The sequence below is a fragment of the Hemitrygon akajei genome, chromosome 10 (assembly GCF_048418815.1).
Source record: "Hemitrygon akajei chromosome 10, sHemAka1.3, whole genome shotgun sequence".
Taxonomy (NCBI): Eukaryota; Metazoa; Chordata; class Chondrichthyes; order Myliobatiformes; family Dasyatidae; genus Hemitrygon; species Hemitrygon akajei.
In genome coordinates, this window is record NC_133133.1 from 147,930,098 (window position 1) to 147,947,810 (window position 17,713).

Genomic DNA, 17,713 nt, shown 5'->3' on the forward strand with positions numbered 1-17,713 from the left:
GTCAGACCATCCCTCTGTACATGAGTCCTCCTTATCACTTGTTCCACCCCACCTTCTTTTACTACACTTAATATTCCGGAACCGTGTAGTCCCCACCTGTCCTTTATTCTTCCTCTCGCTATCCTCTCTCACATTCCTAATCCCTGCCCCCTGCAAATTTAGTTTAAAGCCCCCCAAGAAGCATTAGCAAACTTCCCTGCAAGAATGTTAGTACCACTCCAATTCAGGTTTCCCCCTCAATTTTACTTGACTTGTGGTATCAGTGAGCTCCAGTAAAAATATTTTGTCAAATGCAACCTTTATTAAGTGTTTTCACTCTCACTTCACCTCCAAAGTCGTATGAAGGCTAAATAACATCTCAGGCCAAATGGTCCTGAAAACTCAAAGCAAATGGTGATGAGCAAGTTATTAGCGAATGCTTTCTGATAGCACCGTTACAACACGTTCCATCACATTGCTGGTGTCAGATGGAACCGTAATTCACTAGTCTGAATTTATTCTTATTAGCTTCTGAGTATATAGCTAGGCAATTTTCCACAGGTACAAGCCAATGTTGAAACTGACAGCCATGGTTGTTGGACACTAGTGATCTTATCACAGGAACACAGGAGTATCAAACAACATCCTTGTGAAATAAAATATCATTACTACATTATTAAAATAGTAATAACATTGTAAAAGCTAATAGAGCCTGACAGTTAAATCTTGATTTTGGATGCTGTCCTCTGTGGGATGAATTGGCCACTGTAAATTTTAAACTTGTGTGCGGTGAATAAATTAAGATCCAAGCAAATGGGTTGTTGATCATTAATGCAGACTTTGTGTGTATGACTCTTTATTTCCAAAGTTCCCATTACTAATATTCAGTGGCCAGAAATTTAACTGAGTCAGCCACAAAGATCAATGAGGTTGTATATTCTGTGAAAAAATAATTTGCTTCTTGCCTCTCCTACTACTTTTCACCATCATTAAGGCATATGCTGCCCCTCCATTAGGCTCTCTCAGCTGCAATTCTTATGAAGAGAACATTGTTTTCCTCTTAAGTCCAGGGATAGAGGAGACAAACAACAAAGTTTAGAGCAAAAGATATTTATTTAGAAAAATGCTGTTTTTTTTTAAACTCATATTATGACATTTTAAAGGGCATCTGTTCCAGCTGCATTTCCAGAGGTATGGGTAACTGATCTCAAACAGCTTTGGCAATCTACATTTACTTCCACTTTCATTGCCAAGATGAATAGGCTCACAACAGCAAAACCTCTTCACAAAATCAGACCTCACGTGCAGTTCCACAAAAAGGGATAGGGGCTAATTTGCATTTTCACATATCCAAGTCATGCCACAAAACTCAGCTTCTCATGCTTTCATTAAAAATAATCACAGAATCCTAATATCCTCTAAAGGATAATAAGAACACGGATGCTAATTTTCAGTCTGCAAATGAGTTCATATTGTGCAGATACCATGAAGCCAGAGACTGAGGATGTGGAATTTCAATATATTTATACAAGGTGGTAGAAATAGGTACTTTTGACTGAATTTCATTCACTGACTCAGCATTTTCAACCCATCCATCAATTAGTTAACATGTGAGCATTTATAAAAGGAGCGAATAGTGGATGTTCATCTGTCTGAATCTGCAAATTTACACATTTAGCCTGAAATTGATGAATTATGAAATACTCACTCTGATCATTCTCAAACAGCAGATCAAATCAGTTTCACCAAGAACATTCTATATTTTAAGAATCAAAATGGAATCTGAAGTGAATTCGGTCAGATAAACTTGTAATAAGTTACAAAGTGAGATGGCATTTTACAAAGAACAGGGATAAATATGATGATTTCAGTAATTCTATAATTATTATTTTTAATCTAGATTAGAATTTAAATAAGACAACTAACATGGAAATGTCAGTCAGAATAGCCAATAGTTAATAAATAAAAAAACATTATATGGAATAGCTAACCTCACATTTTTGTAGAATCTGGTAGTACTATATCAAGTTTTGTTTCATTTTTAAAATGCCATCAATTCATTTTATCATGGCAAACAACCTTTCTGAATTGTATACATAAAGTGGAATCTTAACAGTGGAATCCTTCTTTGAGACTAAGCCACAGAATAATTCTGATTAACATCCTCTTCTTTCTGATCTATTAGAGTTTCTTTAAAAAATATTTTTGTATAAACTGAGTGCTGATTGATGACATATGTTCAAGAGGGAGTTGTTCAACCATACAGTACGTGGGAGCGAAAGTCCAGAAATGAAGCCAGCTCCTTGCTTCAGTGGTGTGCTGGTTCAGCTCCCTCACTTTCTACTCAGTAGCTCTTAGCAAGGTTCCTGAGCTCTATTAGCATACTATATAAAATTAAAAAAAATAGAAAGACAGGAAAAGACAATGGTTGTTAATCATAATTACTTTATACCCAGACTCTTAAAGGCCACTGACTGCAGGACACCCTCTTTAAAAACAAATGCAGAGCGTGGATAGCGTGTCATATGGAATAACACAAGCTATCAGATGAATTAAGGTCTACGTGGTCCTTTGCTGATCTCAGGGTTTTGTAAGTGTTAATATCACTTTCAGAACCATCAAGGACAGATACCCAATGTTAGGTCAGGTACCTAAACCCATCTCTATTTCCACATGAATAAATATAGTCAGTTGCTATATTTATCTTATACCTTATCACCTTGAGCAAAGCAAGTTAATTTAACTTACAAGGAACAAGTTTCTTTTTTGATGTACTACTGACAAAGAACTCTGCACAAACGTCCAAAGTGAAACTGCACCCAGAGTGCTTGGCCTGCCTAAGACAATATGGCACTGCCACAACACAGGAAAAGCTACTGTCTAAAGAAACAAAGAACAGACAGTCCAAAATCAACATTGGGTGCTATAGGTCAAATTCATAATAATCAACATCCATTTCATCATGGAACAAGTCCCACTCATCACCAGAATCTGAAAAGTCATCATCAGGACCATCTGCTAAAAGCATTAGTAGCACTTCACCAAGCTCAAAGGTGACCATTTCATCATCTTCATAGGAATCAGCACTTGCTCTCTCTTCAATGAAATCCCAGAAATGTGCCCTCCGTTGGTTCTGTGACAAAACATATGGTTGTAAACAATTCAAAAGCTTGAATTAACAACTAGTTGATGTTGAATTAGCCTCCAGAGTATATTGTTACCTTATTTCAGATTGATGACTAAATGGATTAATTATTCACTTTCTTCATTTTACCAACACCACAACGATAAAACTTAAAATTATGCTTTTTTTCCTCCCCCAGTCTGAACAGATACATTCAGACTTCTTTGATGTACTTCATGAAGTTGGTAGACGTCAAGAAACAACATAGTAATGAGATTAATGAAGGAAAGTCATCTCAATTTTGCCTTCCAATTGTACTGATACAAAATAACACAAAACTAATGTAATGAGGATGATTTCTAATGTAAATGAGGATGATTTAATATTTCCATGTTGCGTTTAATAGGTGGCATTTACAAATGAAATTAAAGTATAATTTTCTCTCAGATAAAGAACAGAGCTTTTAACATATGCAGTTTAAATTATTTTATATTAATATCATACAATTTAGTATAAGGATTAATACATGATCTACATGAAAATATGGATAAATATGAAAATCCACATCTATCATAGTTTTGTTCTACATCAGTTGGTTAGAAACAATATGTGATGTAGCTCCAGATGCTCCATAATAGGTTCCAATTAGTTCTGATGTAAGGTCAGCAATCTGAAACTGTTTCTCTCTCACTATCTACTGAGTGTTTCTGGGTTTTTAAATCTCCTTTTAACTACTCATACAAGCAATAACACAAGTAAACTTTCTTAAAACAGGTGACTTTTTATAATGTCCTTACCCGGTATCTACCCATTGATCCAATTGGCTTCCTTTGTGGTTGAGGCTCTTCCAAGCGGCCATCAGGGTATGCATGCTTGTAGAAACAGTTCACTCCAAAGGGACAGGTCCCACGCCCCTGATCAAAATATCGACACGCTTTATTGCTGCAGAGCAAAAGATAAATGTTTACTGAACAAATTCTGAAAGCATCTGTAGGTACAGCAACATTCATCTATAAATCAAGTCATTTTTAATTCACATAGTCCTATCAGTAGTTATTAATTGCATGGGAAGCATTACCAACAATGAATCAATGTTAAGCACAATCAGAAAATGCCATCTGTCTACTTGAATGCACTTTGGTGCCTTACCTGTATCATCAAGCTCACATTACGTAACTGCATCTTTATACTGTAGAAACCAATTCCCTGAAGCCTCTGATTCAATATAGTGGCTTAAATACAAATCTGAAAATGACCCAAGTTCTGTTGTGTTGGTTTTCACAAAAAGCATCAATGTTGCTCTGATTCAAGTAATGGCCATGGAAATCCATTTGATCTGTGCTGGAACTGGCACTTGGCTACAGTATGGACATGAACTTCTCCAAGACTGTCAGCAGATTCTTTTACTGAAGATACTGAAACCAAGCCAAATAATATACTGGCCATTTTACTGAATATCTCTTTGTTAGAATTTGATTTGAGTAGAATTAATTTCAGATTTGGGATTTAACAATATCATAGTATTGATTAATTTTATGTGATACAAGAGCAGAAAATGTCAAAGAAATAATTTGTAATGAAGAATGTAATAATTTTCAAGAGTGGAAGGAACTTGAATTTGGACTTAAAGTGGGCAGTTAGCAGTTCAGGTATCTTTGTGATGTGTGGAGAAATCAGAGCACCCAGAAGAAACTCACAGCAAGAAAGCCAAAACACCACACAGCAGGAGCCGAGCTCAGCATCCTGGCACTCCGAGGCAGCAATTTTACTAGCTGCCCATTTACAAACCAAAATTCCGCTAATGCAGTAATTCACTTAAATGAAATTAAGTGATAAACATAACAAAAATAACCACATAAAAGCCCTTTCTAGTTCACTGATATTTATTACTTGTCTGGTGTATCCAGAGCCACAGCAATGTGGCAGATTCTGAAATTTTAGAAAGCCACACAATTCCAACAAACGACCTAAATCAAAGCCAATACAATAAAGTTGGAAGGATTACCAAAATTGATCCTAGGCATGAGATTCAACAAAACTCTGCAAAAATACACCATTTCTAGACTTGCAATGGAATTCATGCAGTTATTGGGCAGAGCAATCACACATTTCAGCCAACATCTCCAAATTCACCACCATTTTGCACAGAGGGCTGAAGAGTTATACAATAAGGAATGAATAGTCCCAAGTATCTTCATTATTAATTCTGCTTTACCGATGTCATGACCTTCTGCACTCCCTCAACTGACAATTGAGGGCCAATAGAACAAGCTTAGTTGGGCATCTTGGCTGGCATGGATAGCTTGGGCTGAAGGGTCGGTTTCGATTGCTATATTACTACTATGACTAAGTCAACATCACCAATAATGGCAAAGCTAGCAGAATTCTGAAGGACTCAACTGCCAGGCTATCACTGTCATAGATGGTGACAGCCAAAACAAGCCACAGCACTGTCACATCGGTGAAGCTACGCTTTAGAACCAGCTTCTGTATAGTTACAATAATGGAAAATTGCCCATTTGATCCTTAAGAATGCAGCTTTGTAAAGCTAGGTTGACACCCTATACTGAAGGACCAAATTTTGTTTGATGGACGGCCCTCCTTGCTTCCTGTGTACAAAATGTTGAACAAAACTAATTGAATAATTTATTGCCAGCAGAATAATAGAAGAGTTCATTGACAGTGCTATGAAGCACAACCTACTGACCCCTAGCTCTATGATCATCTTGGATTTCATACAGTCTCCAGAGCTCATTGCAGACTTGATCCAAAATGCAGAATTTTAGAATTGAGACAAATTTCACTACTCTCAACATCAAGGCTGGATTCAAATATTTAAAATATAACCATAGCAAAAAAAATAAGTATCAGAAAAAAAAGAACATGGCTATGATTGTTGGAGGACAATTTAGTCTCCAGTGATTGCTGCAGGCGCTCCAAAATGCAGAGTTCTTAATCCAGGTATCGAGTTATTTCATAAATGACCTTTCTCCATTATAAAGTGTGAAACTGAATATATAAGATGATGGCTGTACTCAGTTCCAGTCACATCTCCTGATCCTGGAGAAAAATTCAAGCAACACAGATGCTCACCAATAGCACCTCTGCTCAATAGTCAATAACTGTTACTCAAAACAAAATATCACTATTCAGGAAATTAAATTGGACTATTATTGATTATAGAGGCAAGTCAGGCACCATTCGTCAGGAATTCTTCATTATGACATGCCTATATCCTCAAGCCTTTTTACTAGGTGCAGAAAAGAAGCCTAATAGAACATACTTCATTTGTTAGAATTGGTCAGACGTTAGGTCAACATCATCCAGGGAAAACCAATTTACTCGAGCAGCACAAAGTAATACATCTTAAATATTCACTCCTTTTTATCACCAGCGCACAGGTGCAGAATGTTTTCAACGTTAAACATTACAGCACTTCGAAGAGTTTTCAACAGTGGCTATTGCCAACAATAATGCCATGCAAGCTGGAAAACGACAATCTTCTAAGGAATGAATGGAAGTAGTTATAGGCCACTTTGCCTCTGGCATGACTTCCATCATTAAGATGAACAGCAATTTTATATTATCATCACCCCATATCCCCTAGCAATAACATACACACTTAAAAGCACTTTCAGAATTGCAAATGTTTCAAATGAAATCACCTCTCATTCCAGTAAACCCAAGAGAATGCATTTAAGAACACAAAATACTGGCAGATCTCAGCAGGCCAGACAGCATCTATGGGAGGAGGTAGTGACGACGTTTCGGGCCAAAACTCTTCATCACTCCTGATGAAGGGTTTCGGCCCGAAAAGTCATCACTACCTCCTCCCATAGATGCTGTCTGGCCTGCTGAGTTCTGCCAGCATTTTGTGTTATTATTTATTTCCAGCATCTGCAGATTCACTCATGTTGCCTTAGAATGCATGTAAGTCCGTTTAAGTTCTCCTCACATGACAATCCCAGGAAACAATCTGATAAATCTTATTTATATTGCATCTATTGGCAAATATATCTTTCCTTGGGTAGGGAGACCAATTCTGTAGATAAACCCCAGTTCCAGTCTCACCATGGTTTTATCAATTTTCAATAAAATGCTTTTCCTGGTAACCAAATCTTTGTACAGCAAAGGTCAAAATACCTCTTGGTTCTCTATTGTTTGTTGTACCTGCACCTTCTATTTCACCGATTTGTGCACAAGAACACCAAGTCAATCCCTTTGAACATCACTAATTCTCAACCTCTTACCAGTTCAGTAACACTCTTATTTTCTGTATTTTTTTTTAACAAAGTAGTTACTTCATTTTTTCCATATTACATTTCATCTGCTCACTCACTTGGCCATCCATATCCTCTTGAAACAAGTTTCCTCTTCAAAACTCACATTACCACCCTGTTTCATCTGGTTCTTGCTCAAAGCCAGACACTACCTTCAGTTGCACGAATATTCAGTATGTGATCATACTTTGTCATCAACAGAACTATCTTGGAACTCCTTTTGTTAATGCTGTGAATACCTTTACTCTTGCACTGTAATAGATTGAGAAGGAAGCTTTCTGCCTCCTACTCAATGGCAACAATTCCAGTCCTTGGCAGTGACATACACCATTTTAACACGGATATCAAGGATTCACATTACATCCTCCCAATCCTAACTAGATCATTAACACAGTTCAACATACTGAAGACCCAAAGAATGTTTCTTGCATAAAATAGGAATCAGGATTTGATACAAAATTTCCTCCACAGTTAAGTACAGCATTAGCTGGTGTTCTACAGCAAATATTCTTCATTTCCTTGCTCTGAGATTTTAACTGCATTTTGCATAAAGACCCACACTCAGCAAAACAAAAAACAGCTTCTTCTCTGCCGTGAATATTATCTCATTATTCTTTTTGTACTAAATATTTCGCAAGTTACGGTAATTTTATTTCTTTGCACAATACTGCTGCTGCAGGACAATAAAATTTACATTGTAAGTCAGTGATAATAAACCAGATTCTGATGACATAGAACTTCCTGTATAGGAACAAAAGCTTCCACAATAGCATTAAAAACATGTAATGCTTAGTGTACATGGACGGTTGTTTTAAAGTAGATGCTTTGGTGCTAATAAGATAAAAACTAAGAGGGGTACATTTTTGACATTCTTCAAGTTCCAACTGGTTAAGCTAATTTCCACTTTCTGTCTTGTCTAGCTTGAGATACAGTCAATATATGAAAAATACAGGGAAGGGCAGCAAGAATGAGCAAATCTACACCCATTTACTGCTGGTCACTGACTTAATCAGCATTATAATTTTAGGCAAAATGAATTATAAAGATGGTACAACTACATTTGCATATTTTTTTCTGTACTTAAGTTTTGTAGGACTACATGAACATTAGTATGGGAAACAGAAAACATATAAAAAATAGTGGCTGCAATAATATAAACACTTAGACTGGAGATGTATCATAGTCAATTTTACCTCATTGCTTCTTTATACTTCTTGATAAGTTTCTGTTTTTCTTCCTTGTCTTCCACCCAATATTCACTAGGAATGACAAAATTTGATGTAATTCGACATTCCGGACAGGATCTGAAAAATAAAATGGTGAAGAATTACAATGGCAATACTATAAATCTATCTGAGATGTACAGGAAAGTTAAAGAAAGGCCTAATTTTCTTTACATAATCAGAAAACTGCTGAATATGTAACTTCACACAGAAACCGAAATTTTAATGACTTTAAATGGATAGCAGCACAACACAGTATTTGCATTCTGAACTGGAAACAACTAAATTAGGATTCCGTCATTTGCTTAAACTTAAATTACCGGAAGAGTGATAAATATATTTTGTCTTCTGGTTTTCCTTTTGATGAATTCATACTTGGCTTGAATCTTTTCCCATATTCAAGTAAACTTTACCTGACATGTCCTGTAGATATAGAGACAATGGTGCAACATTGCACCACACCACTGCAGCAACCCACTCCAACTAGTTAGAATGTTTTTTAATTGCTTGAGGGATGCACTCTGGGACCCTTTCTCCTCCAAAGCAAATTTGAACATATAATTTAATTGAAAGAATGTATATAGACAGGACAGTAAATTACTGAGAGTAGATCTGCAACACAAACATCAGTAATTATAAATTAAAGCTAAGCAATTATAAATGAAAATTTCAATCCAAATTTAAAAGAGGTCATCTATTTAAGACAGATAAGGCAAGTTTTATTGCCCTCTGAGAATTAGGAGTCTTTGGAGCTTGAGTAGACAAAGACTTGGAAGAATTTTAATGCAAAGTTAAATATTTTGTAAGCAAAGTGGTACAAGCTTACTTAGAACAGGCAGGAATAGGAAGTATAACATTTTTGATCTTTATTGAAAAACAAAGTAGGCTCAAGAGATTTGTCTTTTCAAAGGACTTACTTTACAATTTTATTTTCAAATTGTTTAGCACTCCTCCATTTTCGAATACAATTGAGACAGTAGGTATGACTGCAGTTGGACATGATTCCAAAACGCCGCTCACTTGCATTTGTTTTCTCGTATATTACTTCCATGCAGATGCCACATATAATGTCCTTGCTGCGTTGAATGGCAAAAGATAGTTCCATGTCCTTCTCATGGGCCTCAATACAAGCCTATAAAAAGTCAAAAAATGCAATATTGCAATTTTAAGAAATGTAAATTAAACATTGTTGACATTCACATTCTAAAAGTAAACGCTACATGAAAATGTTACATTTTCTAAGATTTTTGCTTAAAATCTCAATCAAAAATAGCATCCAAGATTACAACCATACATAATTAAAATCAATATGTTCAAATATTCTAATACATAATTCAAAATCTAACTTCTGAAGTACTCAAACTTACTTAACATATTCCTTAGCACTGTTTACAACCATAATCTTGCCATCAGCTACATAGTTCGATATACTTTGGCTTCAGTATAGCATTACTACAGATAGTTTAAATAAATCCAGTGTTTCATGGACTATTAGCTGTATTAAATATGAACAAGCAGCAGGAGGAATTGGTGTAGAGCAAATGGCTCAAATATGAATTCCAGTGCAAATTTTAATCCAGCAGTTATATTTTATTACAAATGGAACAAATAGGCAAGGTGATTAACCACACTTTAAACCTGTCTTCATTTTACCATCATATACCAATTTAAAGGATCTTAAGCACAATATAACTCTCTCCTTGTTGTTCAATTACTTGCCTTTATGTGGTCTGATCTTTGAGAGGCATCAGTTGGGTGAAGAACCTGCAGGCCACACATATCGCATACATCTCCATGGAGGTAAACACAGTTCACACCATATCGGCACTCTCCCAAAGCAGCATATGGACACATTTGTTTCTTAACTTCTTCAACAGTCTGTGTGGCCTCAATGCTCTCTTCTATTATTAACTTTTCCATTCTTGCTTCCTGGTAAGTTGGTACAGCTGTAATGAGAATTTTTAAATGATCCTGTAACTAATTACCAACAGGACCTTACAATAGTGTATCAAAAGTCCAATTTCAATTCACTATTTAGACCATATTAAAATATCATCCAATAGACTTATAGAAATGACGCAAGAAAAGGCAGTAATGTTCTGATGGGGAAGTTGAGGTGGGTGGATGAGGAGTTAATTTGGTTGCCAAACTTAGTTACTAATTAAAGCTTCTCTTAAACAAAAATTCCAGAATGTAGTGTGCATGTATTCCAGAAATGTTGATCGTGAGCACCTAATGAGCAACAGTTAGTAACCTTCTCCTGAAGGAGAAAGAAATGTTTTATTTACAATGTCTGAGATGAGCAAGCTACAAAGATTACATTCTAAGGAGGAGCTTGCTCCCAAATTACTTGTACACTACCATTCAACCTGGATAGAAATAGTCTACAGGCCCAACATACTAATCAACTCTAATTGTTAAAGTTCAGGCCCAAGTAAATGAAAGCTTAAGCATTTTCTACTAGAAAGGAGAGGGTTCCTAGCCCTAAGCTATCTCTGACCTCCTGATCATTTAATGAGATCAAAGTGGGCAATTTACTGGCACCTTTTGTTTTAAAAACACATGGGAGGCACAACAGTAGAATCACAAAACAACAAACTATATGGCTGATATTTTTACATGGATGCAAGAAAATCAGATAAAACATTTTTCAAAATACAGCCATCATTTTACTTCTCAGAACAGTTTCAACCTAGATTTCTATAAGCCATTACTAGCAGATATTTATTGCACACATGATAGAATACAAGCTTGTCTCAGGCAAATAAAATTGTCAGCAGTACAATCTTATTTTTGACTATTAATTATCAAAATACATGCAGATTAATGTGTAGACCAGGTTTAAAAATAGGTAACAATTCACTCACATCTGGTATTGTACGAGTCAGATAGATCTCATTCTCAACTCCGCTATGTATAGTAAACAGCAGACAAAAAGATCATGTATGGCTTGTATATGACTCCTGTCCACGTGTACCAGGGCTGTAAAATTTCAATCACAACTAGCCAGAGTTGTTACAATTTTTAAGTTCAAGAAAGTTTGCAGGTAACTCAATAATCCCTCATCTTCTCTCTATAATTTCTTGCTAGACAGATCCTACAAAGCCTGTTGCTGTTCCTTTTGGCACCAAGACTAGCTCCTTATCTAGAACAAAACAACTTTATTATTTGGTGTGGATTCAATTCCTTGGTTCAAGTTCAATTAGATGTTTGAGTGAAGTGCTGTTTTAGAAAATTCCAAACAAGGTTCTACCATTAAATGGATAATAACTTGTTTTTTCCCTAGTATGGAGTACTATTGCAAAGTGAGTTTGCTGTATATACACAAGAACAAAATGTTAAATGTAGTAGCAGGCCAAACGCTGCTGGTGTTGGAACAGCTAATATTCAAGTTTATGATGTCACAAAAGGAAGCATTTAGTGTATTAATATCAGTGTATAATCAAGTAGTTGTTTTTACAGTCCTTCTCTGTATTTGGTTCACTCAAAAACTCAGCTCTTCTCCAAGATATTTTCATTACAAGGATCCAAAGAAAGTGTAAAATTTCCAGAGTCGCAGCTTCCTGGGCCATTCACACCTTTCACCTGTATTGTTATCAATTACAAATTTCCATAAAAGCAGCATAAACCACAGGATGTTGATTTTTAATTTTCTTTATTAAATCAAAGAAATATAATAGCTATGATTATTTCTGAAATGTTATCAGTAAAACATTACTACTGTTTGCTGCATCATTACTGAAGAGCTATTTTACAAATAAGAAAACAAAAACCATTACAATAAAAGTTAACTTAAAATACCACTTCCAGTCAGTTATGTCTTGATACTTATTAAAGGTTTAGAACACTTTAAACCTTATAACAGGACATGCCTTTAGTTTTTAAATATTATTTTGGCTAAAAACAAAATCAATGCCTAAGCTAAAGGTAATTCAGTCAGTCCAGGATCATTTCTACATAACATAAGTAATAAAATCAACTCAAACATAAGCCATAGGACCAAATGTTCTCAAACAACTTGCACAATATTTAAAAAGCTGACACTGTAAAGATGGTCAGCAATTTTAGGATTGCATAAGAAAATTAAAACACCTGGAATCATAGATGTTTTTACATTCAGCAGTAAACACCAAATCAAAATACTTATTCCAAAGGATTAAATTTAAAGGAAATCTTTGCTACATATTTGGAGGATGCTTTCTTACCTCATGAGGCTCATACATTATTCCTCAAATATAGAGCATATTTTGCATTTATTGAGCATTTGAACAGTTGTATGATAGAGCACTGCATTCTGTGACTGGAAATCAGGCTGTAGAATTTTTTGGGCAATCACATCCACTAGCATCAAGTTGCTGAAGGATCATTTTATTAAAATAATATTGGCTGATATACACATGACAAAAAATATTTTATAACTACTTTTGCAAGTGAAGAATACAGAGATGCTTGGACAGCACTGCAGTATCAGGAAATGATTTAATAATCAATGTTAGCAGATATCAGTAAACACAAATCCTGAAATTGATTTCTTAGTTTTCTTTTTTAAAACTAAGGATATATCACAATTTTTGTATTGCCCTGTGCAGTTTATCATTTCCCAGGTTTAACTGACATTTACATTATTTTAAAGTTGAAAGAAGTAATGAAACACTTTCAACTGCTTACTATTCTAAAGTAGCAGTATCATTCCAATCCAGAACAAGTTTTCTTATACACACATTTCTCAATAACTGATCACAATATTTATCATGCCACCCCGATTGACTATGCACTGCAATTGTACTTTACTCGGCAATTTATGTACTTTGTTCTATGTACTTTATTTGCTCAATATTAATAACCCCTTTATAGAATCTTTGCTATTGTTGCAACACTTTGCTTTAAATATGCATTTTGGAATATTTGCGCAAATTAAGGGCAAAACTTTACAATAATCAATTCTGGACTGATACCTTATTTAAAAATAATCAAGATAGCAAGAAAGAAGGCAAAAATAAAGCTGCAGCAAGCAAAGTCAGATGGGGAAAGGGGGAGAAAGAGCTAAAAGAATTGGAGCAAGTCCTTTGAGCTGTTTCTATTATTCATTTAGATCCTGACTAATCTGTACCCGATTCTATTTTCCTACTTTAAAACTATGTGCCTCAATACCAAAGCCAGCATGGTTTCCTGAAAGGAAAATCCTGCCTGACTAACCTACTGCAATTTTTTGAGGAAATTACAAGCAGGGTTGACAAAGGAGATGCGGTGGAGGTGGTGTACTTGGATTTTCAGAGAGCCTTTGACAAGGTGCCACACATGAGGCTGCTTAGCAAGAGCCCATGGAATTAGAGGGAAGTTAGTAGCATGGGTGGAGCATTGGCTGATCGGCAGGAAACAGAGAGTGGGAAAAAAGGGACCCATTCTGCTGGCTGCCGGTTCCACAGGGGTCAGTGTTGGGACTGTTGCTTTTTATGATGTATGTCAATGATTTGGACTAATGGATTTGTGGCTAAATTTGGTCATGAAACAAAGATAGGTGGAGGAATGGGTGGTGTTGAGGAAACAGAGCCTGCAGAGAGACTTAGGTAGTTTAGGGGAATGGGCAAAGAAATGGCAAATGAAATACAATGTTGGAAAGTGTATGGTCGTGTACTTTTGTGGAAGAAATAAACGGGCAGACTATTATTTAGATGGGACAGAATTCAAAATGCAGAGATGCAAAGGGACTTGGGAGTTCTTATGCAGGATACCCTAAAGGTTAACCTCCAGGTTGAGTCGGTTGTGAAGAAGGTGAATGCAATGTTGGCATTCATTTCTAGAGGTATAGAATATAAGAGCAGGGATGTGACGTTGAGGCTCTATAATCCACCCGTGAGACCACACTTGTAGCATTGTGTGCAGTTTTGGGCTATTTTAGAAAGGATATACTGACATTGGAGAGAGTTCAGAGAAGATTCACAAGAATGATACCAGGAATGAAAGGGTTACTATATGAGGAATGTCTGGCAGCTCTTGGGCTGTATTCCCTGGACTTCAGAAGAATGAGGGGTGATCTCATAGAAATGTTAAAAGTGTTAAAATGCCCAAAATGTTAAAAGGCCTGAAAAGATTAGATACAGCAAAGTTATTTCCCATGGTAAGGGTGTCTAGGACAAGAAGGCAAGACTTCAGGATTGAAGGAGGTCATTTTAGAACTGAGATGCATTGAAATTACTTTAGTCAGAGGGTGGTAAATCTGTGGAATTTGTTTCCACGAGTGGCTGGAGGCCAAGTCATTGGGTGCATTTAAGGCAGAGATAGATAGGTTCTTGGTTAGCTAGGGCATCAAAGGGTACGGGGAGAAGGCAGGAAAGTGGGGACGACTGAAGGAATTGGATCAGCCCACGATTGAATAGCGGAGCAGATTCGATGGGCCGAATGGCCTACTTCTGCTTCTACATCTTATGGCCTTAAAACCAATTAACACCATAAAATATCCACTGCATTTTTAATATACTGTAGTGGATTCTGGTTAATTGGGAATCATCAGGGTCAGTATATTTTGGCTCAATTAGCCAAAGTTTCTTGGAAATAGTTAAAAGGTATATAAAAAAATTACAGTTTAATGAATAATGATTTATGTATTTAAAAGAAATACAGAAGAAATTAGAATAGTACCAAACCTTCAGTACTATAAAACTGTGTCTTAGTTCCTAATAGTTATCGATGGAGGAATTCATCTGTGTGTTTTTATAATTGACTGTAAATGAATAAAATCCATGCAGTCTCCTGGTGCAGATAATGGACTGCCTTCATACAATGCTTTAGATGGTTGCATCCTCCAAATCTTTATTTTCATTGCAACATTCAAAATAATTAACAATACCTTTGTAATTCCTAACTTGATGAAATAGTTAAATTGTTTCATTTTCACTCCCAGCCGTTTCTGTTATCTCCAAGCCTGATTACTTGAAATCACAGTGAGCAAGACAGTTCTGAATTGTCTTACTGCTTATTTCTTATCAACTATCAGTGACAATAATCACTGATTTTTGAACACAAACACACGCAACTAATACTCTAAGCACAGTGTAGTGTTTAGCAGCCACGGAAATGCTTGTTAGAAACTGTTCGGCCCCAATTAAGCAGCATAGTGTCCCAAATAAATGAGGGGATCCCAGCTATTTTCTTGATTTAATTTTTATTCTTTTAGAGTTGCCCCAAATAAAAGGCTGGCTCAGTGAACCCAATTAACCAGAATCCATTGTATATTCATAATTACTTTATAATATTCACAACAGCCTTTGAAAATGTCATATTCTTACTGTGTGAAAAAGTTTTCTCAATTTCCTATTCAAATGACAACAGCTTTAGACTTATTCCCTTCAATTTTCCTCCCACTCTTTTCACAGGAAATAATTTTGCTGTACCTGCTGCATCAAATCCTTTGCTCCATACTTAATATTATACAAGAAAATCCAAACCAAGTTTAAGCAACCTTTCATAATTAAATCCTGTAAGATCTTGATTATATTTACTAACAAGAACTTTTTACTTTGAACGTTCATGGGGTGGTGAAGGGTAGCAGTTGTGGTGGGAGAACATGGACAAGAGTGCTCAGCAGTTTAAATAAACACCAGAAAAATTCAAGAATCCTGCTGTAAATTCCTAATTAATAGGGAACAAATACAAATTAATCTTCAGTGTCAAATAGTCTTTAGCAAATGGCACAAACCAATCTACTCGATTTCGAATCTAATTCATGTATTATGGTTAGCCACACATATGCCCAAAAGAGAATAATGTGTATAATACTTTCCTGGTTGTATATTGTACATTTAAAAAAATCCAAGAGAGAATTCTTTTGAATAAACTATTGATGATTAGATACAAAAGTAACAACTGGTTCAAAAAATAATGTGCATTCTATATGATATCAGTTATAGATTATACTCAGCTGCACGTAAGCCAGTCAGCATACTGACAATTATTGCAAGGCACAACTCCCTTGTCTCAATTGCAGCCAATGCCTGAACAAATACCTTCAATAAATTCTCAACCAAAGGCATGCCATGGAAGCATCATCAAATTTTGATTAGAGTCTGATGCCTAGGACTCTAATCCTGCCTCTTTCTTAAAGTCTATGACTAGAAATGTTCACCTTCATTGGTGGTAGGCAGCCGTTGATCCCAGGGGATCGTGGGTTTGCGCCTCTGGTGGACTGTGTCCTCTCCTGGGCGCAAGCCTGGGTGGGAAGGTTTGAAGAACTGGCCTTTGCCATGCAGCGGGTTCCCCCTCTCCACGCCACTGATGTAGTCCAAGGGAAGGGCAAGTGCCAGAACAGCTTGGCACCAGTGTTGTCACAGAGTGAAGTTGTAAACAATTTCAAACTACCTTCATTACCCGACTTGAAAGTGTAACACATCCTTTCAGATGGTACTGATTTATAAAGTTCAAGTACCGTATTTCTGAGGTGACTGTAACTCAGGAAAAAGAGAGGAGATGGTTTAACAATTTAACCAGCGATTCACTAAACGGCTTAACAAAAACATCTTTCATTAATCTTGTCAATTTGCACAACTCTAGTTTTTGATTTTCTTGCAAGCTGCTGATTAGACACATGTAGCACCATCATTTCAATGTTTAAGGAATTACTTTCCAGCAATTTATTAGCCCAGATCAAAAAGAATAGTCAGTGACCACAAAATGATTGGCACTGGTAAATATAGTTTGCTGGATCCAATGCAGTGAAATTATCACATTATTAATGACGACAAATGCTTGTTCTGATTTGACACTGAAGAAACTCAGCAGAAAAAAAAAGTTTATCTCAAATATTTACATTAAAGCTGCTGTATTAACTGCAGCATACACCTCAGGTTTGTAATCCCTCTTCCTATTTTCGAAGAGCAGGATGAAGCTAAAAGGAAGTTACAAAGATTTAGGTTCTTTCAAACAAAAACATTAAAATAATCAAATATACAGGAAAAAACAACAAATCGTGACACAGGTTTACAAATTGTGCACAGAATAACATTTTTCTATGACCAAACATTCTTTATGCAAATGCCTGCATTTCACCTGACACTCATGCAAAATGGTTCAAGGCCTAAAAAAAGGTCAGTAGCTGCAAATCAAGTCGCAGA

General features: G+C 36.0%; 1 protein-coding gene across 1 annotated transcript in view; it reads right to left on the reverse strand.

The window, feature by feature from the left end:
• Positions 1 to 1,073: 1,073 nt before the first annotated feature.
• mkrn1 (makorin, ring finger protein, 1) overlaps positions 1,074 to 17,713 on the reverse strand; it is a 58,494-nt gene continuing 41,854 nt past the window's right edge. The window contains exons 4-8 of the mRNA XM_073059299.1: positions 10,326 to 10,552; positions 9,524 to 9,738; positions 8,577 to 8,687; positions 3,901 to 4,045; positions 1,074 to 3,112 (exon numbers count right to left, since the gene is read on the reverse strand). Coding sequence (XP_072915400.1) covers positions 2,903 to 3,112; positions 3,901 to 4,045; positions 8,577 to 8,687; positions 9,524 to 9,738; positions 10,326 to 10,552 — 908 coding nt within the window. The 3' untranslated portion in view covers positions 1,074 to 2,902. The remainder of the gene's footprint in view (positions 3,113 to 3,900; positions 4,046 to 8,576; positions 8,688 to 9,523; positions 9,739 to 10,325; positions 10,553 to 17,713) is intronic.